This window comes from Fulmarus glacialis, unplaced genomic scaffold (assembly GCF_000690835.1).
Source record: "Fulmarus glacialis isolate BGI_N327 unplaced genomic scaffold, ASM69083v1 scaffold1414, whole genome shotgun sequence".
Taxonomy (NCBI): Eukaryota; Metazoa; Chordata; class Aves; order Procellariiformes; family Procellariidae; genus Fulmarus; species Fulmarus glacialis.
The window spans coordinates 23,698-38,403 of record NW_009207205.1 but is presented as its reverse complement, the minus strand read 5'-3'; the positions used below and the strand labels follow the sequence as shown (position 1 = coordinate 38,403).

The following is a 14,706-nucleotide window of genomic DNA, read 5'->3' as shown; positions in this document are numbered from 1 at the left end:
CAGAAATGAAGTGTGTTTACACATTGGCACATTTCCCAGATATTTCGTGCCCAGAACTTGCTTTGCATATTACAAACAAGTTTATAGAAATTGAAAACAAAAACAGAAAGACAGATTTCCTCTTCTCTTTCACCTCTGTTTCAGAGGATGATCATTGTACCAAAATAGCAACAATGGCTTAGCAATCTCATGAGTTAAAACCAGAAGATTTCAGGCAAATTTTGCACTCTACAAAGCCTTTCTGCATTACCCTTGTCAATGAGAAGCCTACTGCTCTCTAAATGGATTCAGTAGGAAAAGGACAGATGTTCACTACTAACAACATCAGAGAGTTGAGATTTCCAAATGCATCAGGCAAATCTTCCTCTACCCATATTCTCTCAAACGCCTCCTTCTTCCTCCCCAGAATTCATTCAGTTCACCTTCTAATTGACTCCACAGCCAGCCAGAGTCATCTCTATGGATATACTCCCACTGTGAAACATCCCTGGGGACTCAGGGAAACCGACAAACTACAGTGAATCAATTTCTCTATGAAAACCCACGACAAACCCCTTGCAGGCAGCAGAAATCCCAATTGCCATCAGTGGTCCACAGGTCAAGCCCTGTGTTTTGTTTCCAGTGCCAGCTTACAGCAATCCCCTATAGCCAGCCACGCTGCACCATCTCCTCAGCACACAGTCTCCACAGCATGGCTCACAGCTACACTTGTGAGGTTTCTTGCAGCCGTGCAGCTTCCCATCTGATGCAGGCACGTGTACCTCACTGTTTTGAGAGGAGAATACACTGCAGCATTGACGGAGAGTTTCCCTCCTCAATCCTGTCTTTATCAGTCCTCAGGGTTTCACTTCAGTGATTTTAAAATGACTGCTAGCTGTGCAAAGAAAGATAAAAAGAAACACTGACATTATTTGCTGAAAGCTTCTTGTAATTGAGAGGTACGTTCTGTAGTCTACCTTCTCTCTCTTGCATCTTCTTCTATACTCTATCCTTTAGAGACTAAAGGTAAGAAAGGCCTTATCAGGAAAGTTCATGCCAAACACGAACCTTTCAAACAGTTTGCAAAGCCCACAGATGGATTTTACATTGTAGGAGCAGTCTGGAACAAACAGGAGGATACTGCCCTCTTAGCCCTCTTAGCCCTTCTGTATGTTACATTTCATTTGAAGATTTTGATATAAGCATAAGTTGTGCCACCTGTTGGTTTCAGTATGACTCTGATACACCCACTACTTCCTCTCTGCCAACACTTCTGATGAGTGTGCCCACATTTACACTGAAACAGAAAAAATAATAAAAACACCCTCATGAACCTCCAAAATGTTCTGAAACCAGCAGTTGCACTTGTTCTCAGTAGGGTCTTACCTCAGATCCTTTTACAGGTCATCTTTGCTTGCAAGTTGTAAGGGAAAATGATTACTCATTCTGGTTGGAAATTCCCCTGTATCCCACTGCTAGCCAATAAAGTACAACTAAGTTTAAAATGAAAGGCAAGTTCTAGCAATAACTTTCTCTAAGACAATTTTCTTTGACTACTTCACTAAATATATGCTTCAAAAAATGCAAATGATGACTCTTGTTCCCACTAAATACAGAATGGAAAATGTAAATAAGCTGTCTCCATAGTGCTCATGAGGCATATCAACTATTCTTTCAATACAGAAATATCGTTTAAAAAAAAAGGTAGAAATAAAAGTAATGATTTTTTTACATTTTAGAAGTAGCGATTATTTTCTTGATTTTTCATGTGGCCCATTAATTCATTTGTTGAAGACTGAAGGACAAATCTCAAAAAAGGATTTCAATACAGCAACCTTATCCTATGAAACTCATAATGTGAATCCACACACACGTTAATCTCTTATACATGTATAGACATGTCCTTAAGTCTACACATGAGCGTAAGGACAGCAGGACACTTAAGAACAGGATTCACAGGAACAACCTCTGCTGAAAGAGATGCGTAAGACAGAATGCACAGCAGGGCAGAGACTTCAGTCCAGTCTGGGAAGGAAATGATGACTGGCGAGAGATTTAAATCTCATTCCATCTGAAACGCAGGCACCTAGCATCTAACTCAACTATTGTGTGCTTTCTAACACAAGGAAGCAGAATTCAGACCTGTCACCTGATGAATCAGTTATTTTCTTTCAAAACATGTTCTCTGGTTAAAACATCACCATGCATGACAGCGCTGACCTAACCACCTGGCCTCTTTATCTCCCAAGTGTCTGAAATACAGCAATGCTCACCCTTTTTCTCACTTTCTAACTCAGTCTCTTAATTCTTTGATGTAAACTGGAACAAGTTAGTAGGCTTCCCTTAGTCTCTGAAAAGCCTATACCTGGCTGATGTAGCAAATACACAAATTCCTTCCCTCCATGATGAGGTGACCTTGGCCAGCAGCCAAGCACCCACACAGCTGCTCTCTCGCTCTCTGCTCCCTCCTGGGTGGGATGGGGGAGAGAACAGGAAGAGCAAAAGATCAAGATAAAGACAAGCTTACTAGGTGAATGAAAGAGGGGGGAAAAAGACAATCACCCACCACCACCCACAAGCAGACCAAGGCCACCTCGTCTCTCAGCAATGGCCACCTTGGAAGACAACCCCCGCCATTCTTCTGCTACCGCAGTTTTATTGCTTGCTGAGCACGACCCTACATGGTATGGCATTTCCCTTTGGTCAGTTCAGGTCAGCTGTCCTGGCTGTGTCCCTTCCCACCTTTTTGCCCACTACCAGCTTACTCACTGGTGGGGGGAGAGTTAGACATGGAGAAGGCTTTAAGGCTGTGCAAGCACTGTTCAGCAACAGCCAAAACACTGGTGTGTTACCAATGCTGTTTTACCCACAAATCCAAAACCTGGCACCTGTATTTTGGCACAGAGCTGCTATGAAGAAAGTTAACTCCATCCCAGACAGACTGAGTACACCTCAGAAAGAGGAATGAACAGGAGCTTTTCTCCTACACAATAGAGAAATACTCTAAACCCTGGACTCCTGGTGTAAAAGGAAGACACCAATTGCTTCCCACAAGCTGGCAAGTGTTTGGAAGGAAGGTAGCCATTAGCCTTGGCATTTGGTAACTTCAGACATAAAATGCCTAAATGCTACTCAGTGCTTCTGATTTGAAGCATGGAAGTCTTTCTCCATATGCGAACAAGACACTTTCAGTTTCCCCCTTGTGTCCTCCTCTACTTTAACTGTGTCTGCCCCCATTGAAAAAGCTCTCTTTTCTCTCAAAAAGTGACATATCTCTTGACAGACCTTGCTAAATCTTCCTGAAACACAATAAAATAGGAGATCTTGTGCAAAGGAAATAAAAGCTCATCCTGAGAAACTTTGAACCAGATGAGGAGGCACCCTCATGGGGTACACAGGCTCTGGAGCCCTGGTAATTAGCTGCTGGGCTGAAAGACACAACCCCGGGGAGTCTCTACTTCAGCAATGGGAGCATCACCTCCTGCTCTCCTATTAGGACATGATCCCAGGATCTGACGAACGACTTCACAAAATAGATTAAGTTCTGAAAATCCAAATTAACTGGCATCCCATTTGTTTGTATAACTTATCAAACAAAGCCAGCTCTACTGATGCGTTACGCAAGGGCACAAGGATACTGTAACACAGAACTCCTATTTTAACACAAATATGAAAAACGGGAATGTACTCCACTGAAAAGTAGGGAAACGTGAATTTTTTTCCTAGTATTTTGAATATTTGTATGACATGATGCAAAAGACATGGTCATTTTATATTAAGTATAGTATTGTATTTTTAGCTTAATGGCCATTTTTAAAATCTTTTGTTTTCTGCAGTGATTATTTATTCATCCATGTACTCCAAAATATCTTTTCTTAAGAAATATACTTTAGCAGTGAAGAAAAAAAGTAAAGTCTCTTAGAAGTAAGAGAAGAAACAGAAGTGTTTACAATGTAGATTGCTCCTAGCAATTGTTTCTTTATTAGCAGAGAGCTGCTGGAGAACTATTTGATTTCTGCATGTTTGAGTTTCTCAAAATATTTTTTCTGTAATTCCCATAGCAAAGGACTTTGGGGCCATGGTGAAGTTGTGTAAAAGGTCACTACATTCAAACAACAGCTGTTTGCTTTCACTAATAAAGGAAAAAAAGACTCTGCACTGAAAAGTGACCATAAATAGGCACAGCATACTCTTTACACAGGCAAAACCGAGATTTCAGTGGGCATTCTGCCATGTTTAATGCAGGATCAACTGTAATACTGCTCTTTTGCAGGCAGTAGCAAGGAGGAAATAAGTTGAGCACAGGCAAATCCCACAGGATGTCCACGTGATTGTTCTGTACCCAAAAGACAGGAAGGAATCTTATGTGAGGCAATTTCGGTGATATTGCTGCTGAGTGACTAATAGTTCATGGGATGGCTCCAATAGGGGAAAAAGCCAAGAAAACATTCTTACACATGAAGATGAGTCTGAGAACTTTGTTTTGTGGAGCTGGGAGAGGAAACATGAGAAAAAACTTCTCAGAAAAATACAGTATTGTAAAAGATGGTATTGCTTGATGGCAGGGGGGAGTGGTAATGTAGTGTTCTGCCTCTTCAGCCCATGTCTTCAGATATTCACCAGCAGAAGCAGGAGTTACTCTGGGAGTTAACTCTGGCCTCCACCTAATGTACCAACAACATGCTTAGTCTCGGGAGCCCTCTCTACTCCCTCCAGGGAACTGCAAAGCAGGATTCATAGCAGAAAGCACCTGCTGATCCTACTTTCAGGTTTGATTGTCTGCCACCACTGGAAGTAAACAACAAGATCTGGACTCTAATCCCAGCAGGCTCAGTTCCTGTTTGCCTACTGTTTAATGCATATTCCATTCCATCTGCTACTGAGACCAGACTCTATATAGACACTGTCCACACCTCAAAGAGTATCATCTCACTTGGAAAATATTATTAAAAATAATCCTAATGAAAGAGTTGAGCATTAAATCTCAATAAATCAAAGTTTCTGAAATTTGTTGTTAAATTCAATTTAAAAAAAAAAAACAAAAGTTGTGTGGTTTGCTCATTATAATTACTTTATCATTAACCCTCCTGGAAGTGTCGTTAGAGAGCAAATAAATCCTTTTAAACAGTTAAGGTCTTCACTTATAGATTCTAGTTCCATCTTGAACTGTTATGTATTGATTATCTCAATTATTTTGTCAATAATGTGTGCACAATTACATTAAAAGTTCCATAAAACAGCTTTTAGAAACACTTCATGAAAAAAAATCATGTAACTGCCCCCAAATCACTTTCTAAATCCAATATTCTAACTTGAAATACAAACTCGTTGATCAAGAAGTACAAAAGCAAAATAGAGAAAATAATCATTTGATCTAAATCTACTGAAGAAAAAATCTGAATCCAATGGCCATTTAAGATATGCTATTGATTAAAAAAGTAGTTATGTTGGAATTAATATTTACATAATCTGTTCTCAAAACTTTCAATCCCTCTGAGATTTTAGAGGAGTGGCCATCATTCACAGAAGTTTAATAAGGCATGAAATCTGCAAAAAAGCAATTTCTTTTTCAAACACCACATTACCTTTTTTATGACCCAAAAAATGGACAGGAAAAAATACAGTTTTTCAAAATTATCTCAGAATGCAGTCATTATTCTACTATCTGATCAAGAGCAACTCCCAAATACTATGTGCCGTTCAGAAAGTTTTTTTCATTAAAAGAAAAAGAAAAATAGGAGAGAGAATTTCAGTGTTGTATGTGATGGCAGCAAAACTGCTCTGTTATTACATAAAACAGTACATAGAAATACAGAATTTGGCCTCACTAGATCAGAAGTCTAAGAATATTAATGTTCTGTCTTTAGAAACTGCCTGTGCTTTACGCTTTAAAGACTGATGAAGGAAAAACCTAATTTGTCTCAACAATTTGGCAGTGTGATATATACAAAAAGAAATAGAGACAATACTTTCCAAACCTTGTGGCCATCAGCCTGCCCCCTTCAGCATTAAATGTCTCTATTAATTTGTCAGGCTGGAATGATGAACTTTATTGATGCTTAGTTACTAAATGATTTAGCCCACAATACACTGCATTTCCATATTTTTAATAAAATTTTAGGTGCATTAAATCAAAGAACTCTCAATATCAATTTAAATTGACACTGGGAATTTATTTGTTCTTCCAGAAAAAGGAAGGCTTTATAATTGTAACTTTTTAGGATAGACATCTTTCTTTTTAGGCAGTTTTCAGGCCTTTATCACGGTGTTTTGTATTTTTAGATGATGATTTAGTAGCAATATAATATGTTAAAGTTTCAAATAAAAGCCTCATTTCAACCAGCTGAATGATATGGATACGGTATAGCCCTGTAGTGTACCACATCCACAGGTATATCTCTGGTATAGGAAAAACAGCACGGGTGCGTAAGTCTTCCGAAACAGCTCAATGGAATCTTTTAGCTTATTAAACATACAATTGCACCTTTTATTCGTCTCTGTAAGAATATGCCCTCAAGTTGAGGAACAGTTCTTCAGTAGACCCTCCTGGTATTATGTCTTTGGCATGGTCTAACAAAAATGTCACTGTGTTTAAGTTGGGAGGGTTTCTCAAGATATAAAAAGCAACATAAGACTCACACTGACTCTTGACTGATTCTCTTATCATTAAAATCTAATTTAAAACAGCTCTACGTACCTTCATATAAATTATTATTTAATCCAAAGTACGCATACTCAAATAAAGAGCAAAGCCAGAATGCTTTGGAATTATCAAGGCAAGAAACTGGAAACAAAAGAAGTGAATACTTACTTGGATGGACATTAAGAGGAGTTTGGGGATGTTACAAATATTAATACAGGACAGTGATTGCAAATGCTACATTCCCATGTGTCTGGTCTACGCTTTTGTAGCCTTTAATGAAAATTGTTGAGCTATATTCGAACACAAAGATACAACTATTTGAGAAGGCTTACAATCTACAAAACAACAGCTGCAGATGAAGTAGTTCCCTTGTGATAAATTAAGACAGTCTACAAAAACCGCTACTTGCAGTTCAGCTTTCCTTATCATGCTTTCATCAGTAAATCAAACTCCATCTCCCTGTTACGGCTTAAGAGGCTGAAAGCCTTGCATTCTCACAGTCTTGCACATATGCTCAGGCACCCTATGAAGGAGATAGATGTTCTGCACAGGTCTTACAGTGTGTTTTAACATGCAGGTTTTGTGGGTAGATTTCCTGTTTTCGCTTCTCATTCAACTAACAGCAATCTTCACATTATGTTTATTTTACCCTTTCTGTTTTGCAGCACCACAGGTCATCACTGTTAACATGGCCACAAAGACTTAAACTTGCAAGCAGAGAGCTTGCAAAAGCATCAAATATACAAACAAATTTATCAAATATATCAAAACAAATACACAAAAATAGTTCAGATTCATAAAACAATGAATGTTTTATAGGAACTCCTTTTAGGCAGTATCTCTTCAGAGGCTCATAAATCATCAATTCAATCATAAATTCAACTGATTTAAAATAAACATGGGCACAATGGATAGAATACAGTATTATGAAGATTTTCCTTAAAACTGAGTACGTAAGTTGCACACACTGTTTTAAATGGCAGCAGACTTAGCTGTCCGTTAAACTGAAGTTAGCAGTTGTAACTTGCTTAAACTTTCCCAAGTCTTACTGCTCAAAATGGACTGATTTGATAATCAGGTTATGCAAGTTTAAGTTTTACTTTATTTTTCAAGTTACTTTACTTATTTATAGAACATATTATTTTTTCGCTCAGGCACATTTTAATTTAAGAACAGTTTTTGCTTATTAATTTCTTATACTACCATGGTATTCCATTTGACATTTAAACGTAACAAATCTTAAATAGATGTAATTCAACCTGTAAAGAGATGATACTCCTTCCCAAGATGTAACTTTGCTGTGATACAAAACTCATTATTATGGGCTGGTGTTTTAAGACTGCCTTCTAAGAAATCTAAAAAATATTTGTTCCAAATGTATTACTGCTAACTGTATCACTTCCAAACTTGACTCACGAAGATGTATTCACCTCATGCATCTCACTTTGTAAAGTCAAGAGTTAGACCAAAGATAAGTTTGACTTCTTGTTTTGTTCTTACTCAAATTACAAAAAAGAATAGTAAGAAACATGATGATATTTGGTTACTTCCCACAAGAACAAAAAAGGGAAAGCAAGGTGATTAAACAACACAGTTTGCAGTGGAGGACCTAAGGTTTAGAGCACAGATTCAACAACCTGACAAATTTGTGCAGTCATATCAGATGACACTGCTAGATATAATCTGAAACACAGTATAGTCTAAATTTTCAACACCAATTCTGATGGCAGAGCTTTTGTTGCCTTTCTTTCAGAGAGACAATGTAGGTGCTAATTCTTTTTTTTAAGACAAACCCCTCTAAAGGACCTTCAAGTTGGCCAACTGGAAGACTTGCACATTCTGAATTACCATTCACATTTCATAATTTTGCCCAGACTTAGTAGATGGAAATGAGAACAGCTGTTTGTAAACGGGAAGTAATCTTATTTATTCAGATTTATACACACAAGCAAAAACCACTACACCTATCCATGTGTTATAAGCATTTTGAATACACACTACACCTATCCATGTGTTGTAAGCATTTTGAACACTTGAAACTTCAACACAACCAAGGCCCATAAATAGCTAAAGTGTAACTGTATAATAAAACAACTGTCCAAACAACTATGGAAACTGAGCAACCCAGTAATAAATTAAAGGATTTCCAAAGGATTTCCGTATTCCAAAGGGAATGGATTTTTTTTTTCCAGTGCCAGAAGCATACCACATGAAGAACACAGCAGTTCATCTATTTGAGACATGGCAGAAGGAGAAAAGCATATTCAAAAGTCCTAATATCCTGAAGAATATTTCTAAGCTTTATTCTCGTACTTTCATACTAGATTGGGGTAACAGTTCGAACATCCCCTCTGATCTTATCTCTGCTGCTGTAACAGAAACACCTTTTTAGGCAGATACATAATCAGTAACTGGTGTACAAGCCAATACTAATACTCTACGGCATCTCCCAAAACCCCACAAACAGACAGCATAGTTCAAGGAACTCAAGCTGAATATTACCATACTGTCATAATTCACTGCACAAACAGATATTGCCCTACCGTCATCTTCTGAATGTTTTTCATGCATAGCCCTATATTCTCTTACTTGTAGTGACAAAGACATTGGAGCCTTCATCTGACAGCTTGTATAATTATGGGGTTGAAAATAAAAGTCTCTGCATAAAGCATGGATGCATTTTTTTTTAACAACTAGTTACATTAATGTTTTCAGTGATTCTGATCAATGTTTTTGGATTGCCCAAGCATCTGGCCAAATTCAAAAGGAGAAAGATTGCTACAAAATCATAGAAAGATTTTAGGAAGGAGCTCATTATTTTCAGGTCTGCCAGACTTCATTATTTACATGGTTGTTACCTTCCCCCTATGCTATTTAAATTATATTTTTTATCTCCATAGTCTTGCCCAAAAGAAGACATGTAGCACTTTCATTGTCCTCTGATTTGATGACTCACAGATATTTTTTGAATTCAGACCATTTTTTCATTAATTTATCACTGTAATGATCACAAAAAAGTTTTGTACATAAAAGTGAAAATGAAAAGTTATTGTGCTAATGCATTTCATTATTTGCAGGCTAAATGAGTGGAAGACATTTATTACTAAACAAACTCATTTTATCATAAATGCAATCCATTACAGCAATAATGGAAATATCTTACTCCTTTTAACATTTTACTTGAGCTTTTCTCTGCTTGCTAGGAATTGTAGTTACGAGTTTCATTGTGCCAAGGACAGACCAGTCTTTTCCAGACACTTACCCTCTGACAGCATGAATAAGTCTCAGTGATGGATAGGCAGTTCGCACTTTCAATTTATTCTTAAGGATTAATGCATTAACCCACTCCACATGCTTCTCTCCGCCTTTGACCATGAAAGCAGGGATCCAAAGGACACTGTCATTCAGCATGGAGAGTCTATGCACAAATTTTTCTCTGTCACTCTGATTCCGAAAGCCTCCAAATGCTCTTTGTACAACTGATGGGTTCATGGTAATAAAATCAGATCTAGTTCCCACATCGGCAGCAAACTCCACCACAGGAGCTAGATTGCACCTGAAGAGGAAGAAATTAATGGAAAAATGAAAATAAATATGAAACATTAACTCAGAAAAATGTGTGCATGAAGGGAAAGCTGAAAATGAACATGCAAGCCCATTTCAATTTAACGTGAGAAGAAAATACCAGTCATAATAGGCGTGATAACACATAGCATTTTACCCAACTTAGACACTCATTAGACAAATTTCTTAAAAACATTAAATGTACATAATGCTGTGAGAAAAAAAAGATCTTTGCACGCATGAAAACCATGTCATCATGCTTTAAAATGCATCGACAGCTAGAGTAGCACTTTTGAGTAAGAGTATGCTTTCTAACACCTATTACCTTTCATTAGTGTTCATGTTACCAACAGCTCACATTCTTAAAGGAAGACATGCCAGCCAATTAAAAATATAATTTACACAGGTTAGTCATTGCATTTTTTTTTACAATACAGCATTTAAATATGATTTAAAGTGAACTTTACCCCATGTTAAATGAGTTTGGGGTTTTCATATTATCACTGCAGCTGATGAGATGTTTTGAAATTTAGTATTTTCATTTCATTTAGAAGTGAAATTTTTGGAAAAAAGTATTAATCTTTCCATTTTTCCTTGATGTCTCATTTTCAAACCTTGTTTAATTTTGCAGTAGCTTTGTGCTTTTTTCTAGGCTTGAGAAAAAAGTCTCATCAGGCCTTTGTTCAGCATAGTTTTTTACCTCAGTTATATAAATACATGTATAAGTAATCACACAGAGGCAATATTCTCTAAGGGCAGCACTAGATGCAGGTGACAAAATGCAATTCAGAAATCAATTGTGATTCCAGTGACCAGTATGATCTGACTGAAACAAATCACCTCAATAACATCCTCAGTGAATTAGCCCGTAGCTGGTATGCCCCAAATAAGTATTTGACACAACAATATTTTCACAATTTAATGAATTGCTTTGTTGAGGTGAAAGAAGCTAAGAAGCAATGTTGGAACTTGTTCCTTCAAAACATTTGCATGTTATTCTATTCCTAATATGAACAGTATTCTATTAGTTCTGCAATTCTTTTCTGGTACAGTAAACTTCTTACTTAAGCTTATCCCTTAGCATCTTCTAATGGCCAGATCTCCAATGTAATAAAAATAACTGAAGTCAGCAGGGCAATATTGATTAACACCAACTGATGACCTAGTCCTGACTGATAACACTAATTCCTCAGAACATCATTTTCATTCTGTAATTATCAGCTAAAGAAGTGGTCCTATCTTCTTCAGAAAGAGATGTTCTGAAGACCATAAAGCCTACATATTCTTAGGAGATAAAGCTGTCCAAGCTTCTGATGACGTGTGGGCAGATGTAAGTTTTCTTAGGAAACGGATTTACATTTTTCAGTATTTTTATACATCTATTCCACAAACCACCTGCATGTATTACAGGCTGCTAAGAGTAATATCTTTTAGAAAATTGTAGTTAGGGCACAAGAAAAACTCCCACTGATTTCAATACTGGCTTTGAAAATTGTTTCTAAAAACCTTAATGCATGAACATATAACCTTGAATTGTCAAAAGTTTGGCGTTGCATAAAATCTAAAAATAAAAAAACAAAAAAAAACCAAACTAAAGACTTAAAATCAACCAATCAAATTCACTGAATTACTGCTGCTTTTGAAAATACCTCTTTTAAGGGCAGACTGAACAACATAATGAAGGATTCTTGCACAGCAGGATTTTTTTCAGTAGTCACACATATATGCACATGATGACATCTGTTACTTACACACATAAGACAGAGCTTGACATTGCAAATCCTGCTCTCTGTGTGTCCAACTTTGAGAAGCACCTATGTACCAACAGTACCTTGTTTAAAAAGCTATATGACATACGCAAAGTGTGCACATATAACACAGGCCTTCTGGTTCTAATATGATTCCATGTCTTTTGACAGCTCCTTTCTGATCTGCCAACAGCATCAGTGCCCAAATCTTAAAAGTGTATGCAGTTTGAAATAAGTATATAAACGTATTTTCACCTGGATCCTGAAAAAAATCATCACAGGCGTACCAAATACAAAGTCTACCTACCTCGCATGTCATTACTGCTTCATCAGTAGTATACTTAATATCAAATACTGTATTTTAGAAAGGTATACAGCATACTAGTATAAATTCTTAACATATTGCATATTCAGATTTTTCAAGTATAACTTCAGAAAGTAATGATCAATCCAAATACACTCAGTAACAATGGGGTTGTCTATGAACAGTTATTTAGATTAGTCATATTTTTCAAGCTTTAGTGTCTCAAATTCAACACCTGATTATAATATTAAAGGCAGGTAAAGCATTTTGCTTTCCAGATGCTGAGCACCTCTTAACCTTTGATCTTTTAAAAATTCAGTTATATAAATATAGATTAGTAGGAGAGCTGAAGTTTGAAATAATGTGATAAGAACACCAGCACTTTGAAAGGCTCTATTTTCAAAGAAGTAACTAGATGCTGTTAGCAGTAGACTGCCAAGATTGTTATTTTAGTAGAACACGAATGCAAGACAAGCTCTACACAAATTTCTAGATCTGTTAAATAAACATTACTGACTTAGTTGTAGTTGACCAAGTTACAAAAATATTACCCTCATTAAGCCACTTCTCATTTTCTTAGAGGTTAGTGCTCATTAAATTAGAAGTGCCAATATTGAATAATTACTCTATATTTATCCACAAAGTTGGAAAATATAAAATACCTGCTAAACCCCATCAATTAAAATCACCACATTCTTCAGTAGGGAGTAAATGGAGCAGTTATGTCAGAAGTGTTTCGATAAGAGTTCAAGAGTTTATGAGCTAGTGATTACCCTAAACTGCTAGTACTAGATAATTTATATTTCCAGATGAGTTCAAGAAAATTTTATAGAAAGGTATGTTTCAGGGCTAATAAAACTAGCTATTGTGTATTTGCATATAGACCTGATTATATGTAAGTAGCTTTTGTTACCTGTTTCAGAGCTTTTATTTTAACCTCTAATGCACCTTTATGCTATGCCACAGTTTCATACAGTTGTTGGAATTTTTAAGTTTATTTTGTTAGCAGGCATCAATGATCTTCCATCAATTCTCAGCACTCTTTCAAGAAAACTTCGTATTCAGAGACACACATAAACATATACTTATTTTCTTTTAAGTCCAATTAAGAAGCCTATTAACTGAACAACTTTGAAATAGGCAATGCAATATCTCTTCCCCTGTTATATTCTTTAATTCTAGCTCATCTGTTGTAAGGCACAGAATGTCGAATATATCCACAACAGTGATGAGGAGGTGAGGAGGACTCTGCACCGCAAACTTTACCATTACGTGCCTAGGAATTTGTACACAACAAAAGAAACCTTACTTTTTTTTTTTTTTTTTTTTTAAAAAGTTGTCATTGCTATATCAAATCCAGCAGGAGGAATAGAGGACTGTAATTTACTGAGTTTCCTCTTCTCACATGCTGCATTATTTATACCTTGCAACTGTATGTTTCCTTAAAATTTTACTCCAAAACACCGTTTTCGGCAACATACCATCATCTTCCATTCATTCTATAAAAACTTCAGTACTGCCTTCATGTCAGTCAGCCTGCAAGTAAGAGGGCTGCAGGTCAAAGCTGAGCACAACAAACTTGCTACGAGGTTACTAATACTGAGAATATGAGAACAGTTTGGAATTAACAGTCACAAAAGCACTGAAGATCGACTTGAGCAATTAAGCAAACAGCTGTAAATGTGAGCATTGAGAATATACATCACATTATATAAAGGTTTGTAAACCTCCTTCTCCTGAGCCCAAGCTATTGACCGTTTCCAGAGAAAATGATGAAATGTGGCTTGTCCCAGCAAAAATAATTTTGCAAAATAATGGTTGGCATGAGTTCCTTTGGTTTCCTTTTTTTTCCCCATAAAAATTCACTGTAAGTGTATTCTTCAAAACTAACAAGCTTATGGCTATTTTTTCTATATAATTTTGTTTAATCAGAAACTCTAACTCCTTCTTTTTTCCCTTGCACTAAACTAGCAATTAGAGTCATTATTTGCTCCCTTACTTCTTCTAAGCATTCTCTACAGTAGAAGCGTTCAGAAACTGGTCTATTGAGACAAAGATTGGTACATTTGGGAGAGAGGGGTAGGAAAAAACCTAAGTAAGTGGGAAACATTCATAATCTGTGTGATTGGTAGCATCATAGGCAATAATATGCAAGGTACCTCAAATTAATCCTGCAGTTCCTGTTCTTCCCATGACATCAGCCCAGTCCATATTCAAAACCTCAACGCAGCCATTTCAACAGGGTAGTTAGTCTAAACATACTATCAGGCATCAATTATACAATTTAGGTAATCAGTAAGTTTACAGGGCACCTAATTTATATAGCATTCGTGTATAATCATGATACTAAAAGGCAAATATATATATATAAAAAATTCATAGTAAAAATGTGGCGGTTCCCACATACGAGCTTTCAGTGTGACAGCAGAAGATTTTCGACAGGAATATGCACTGCAATGCTATCACTA

General features: G+C 36.7%; 1 protein-coding gene across 1 annotated transcript in view; it reads right to left on the bottom strand.

Annotated features, from left to right (window-relative positions):
• The window catches only part of ST8SIA4 (ST8 alpha-N-acetyl-neuraminide alpha-2,8-sialyltransferase 4), a gene marked incomplete at its 5' end in the record, with an annotated part of 55,528 nt that overhangs the window by 21,400 nt on the left and 19,422 nt on the right, over positions 1-14,706 (bottom strand). The window contains one exon of the mRNA XM_009575988.1: positions 9,885-10,178. Coding sequence (XP_009574283.1) covers positions 9,885-10,178 — 294 coding nt within the window. The remainder of the gene's footprint in view (positions 1-9,884; positions 10,179-14,706) is intronic.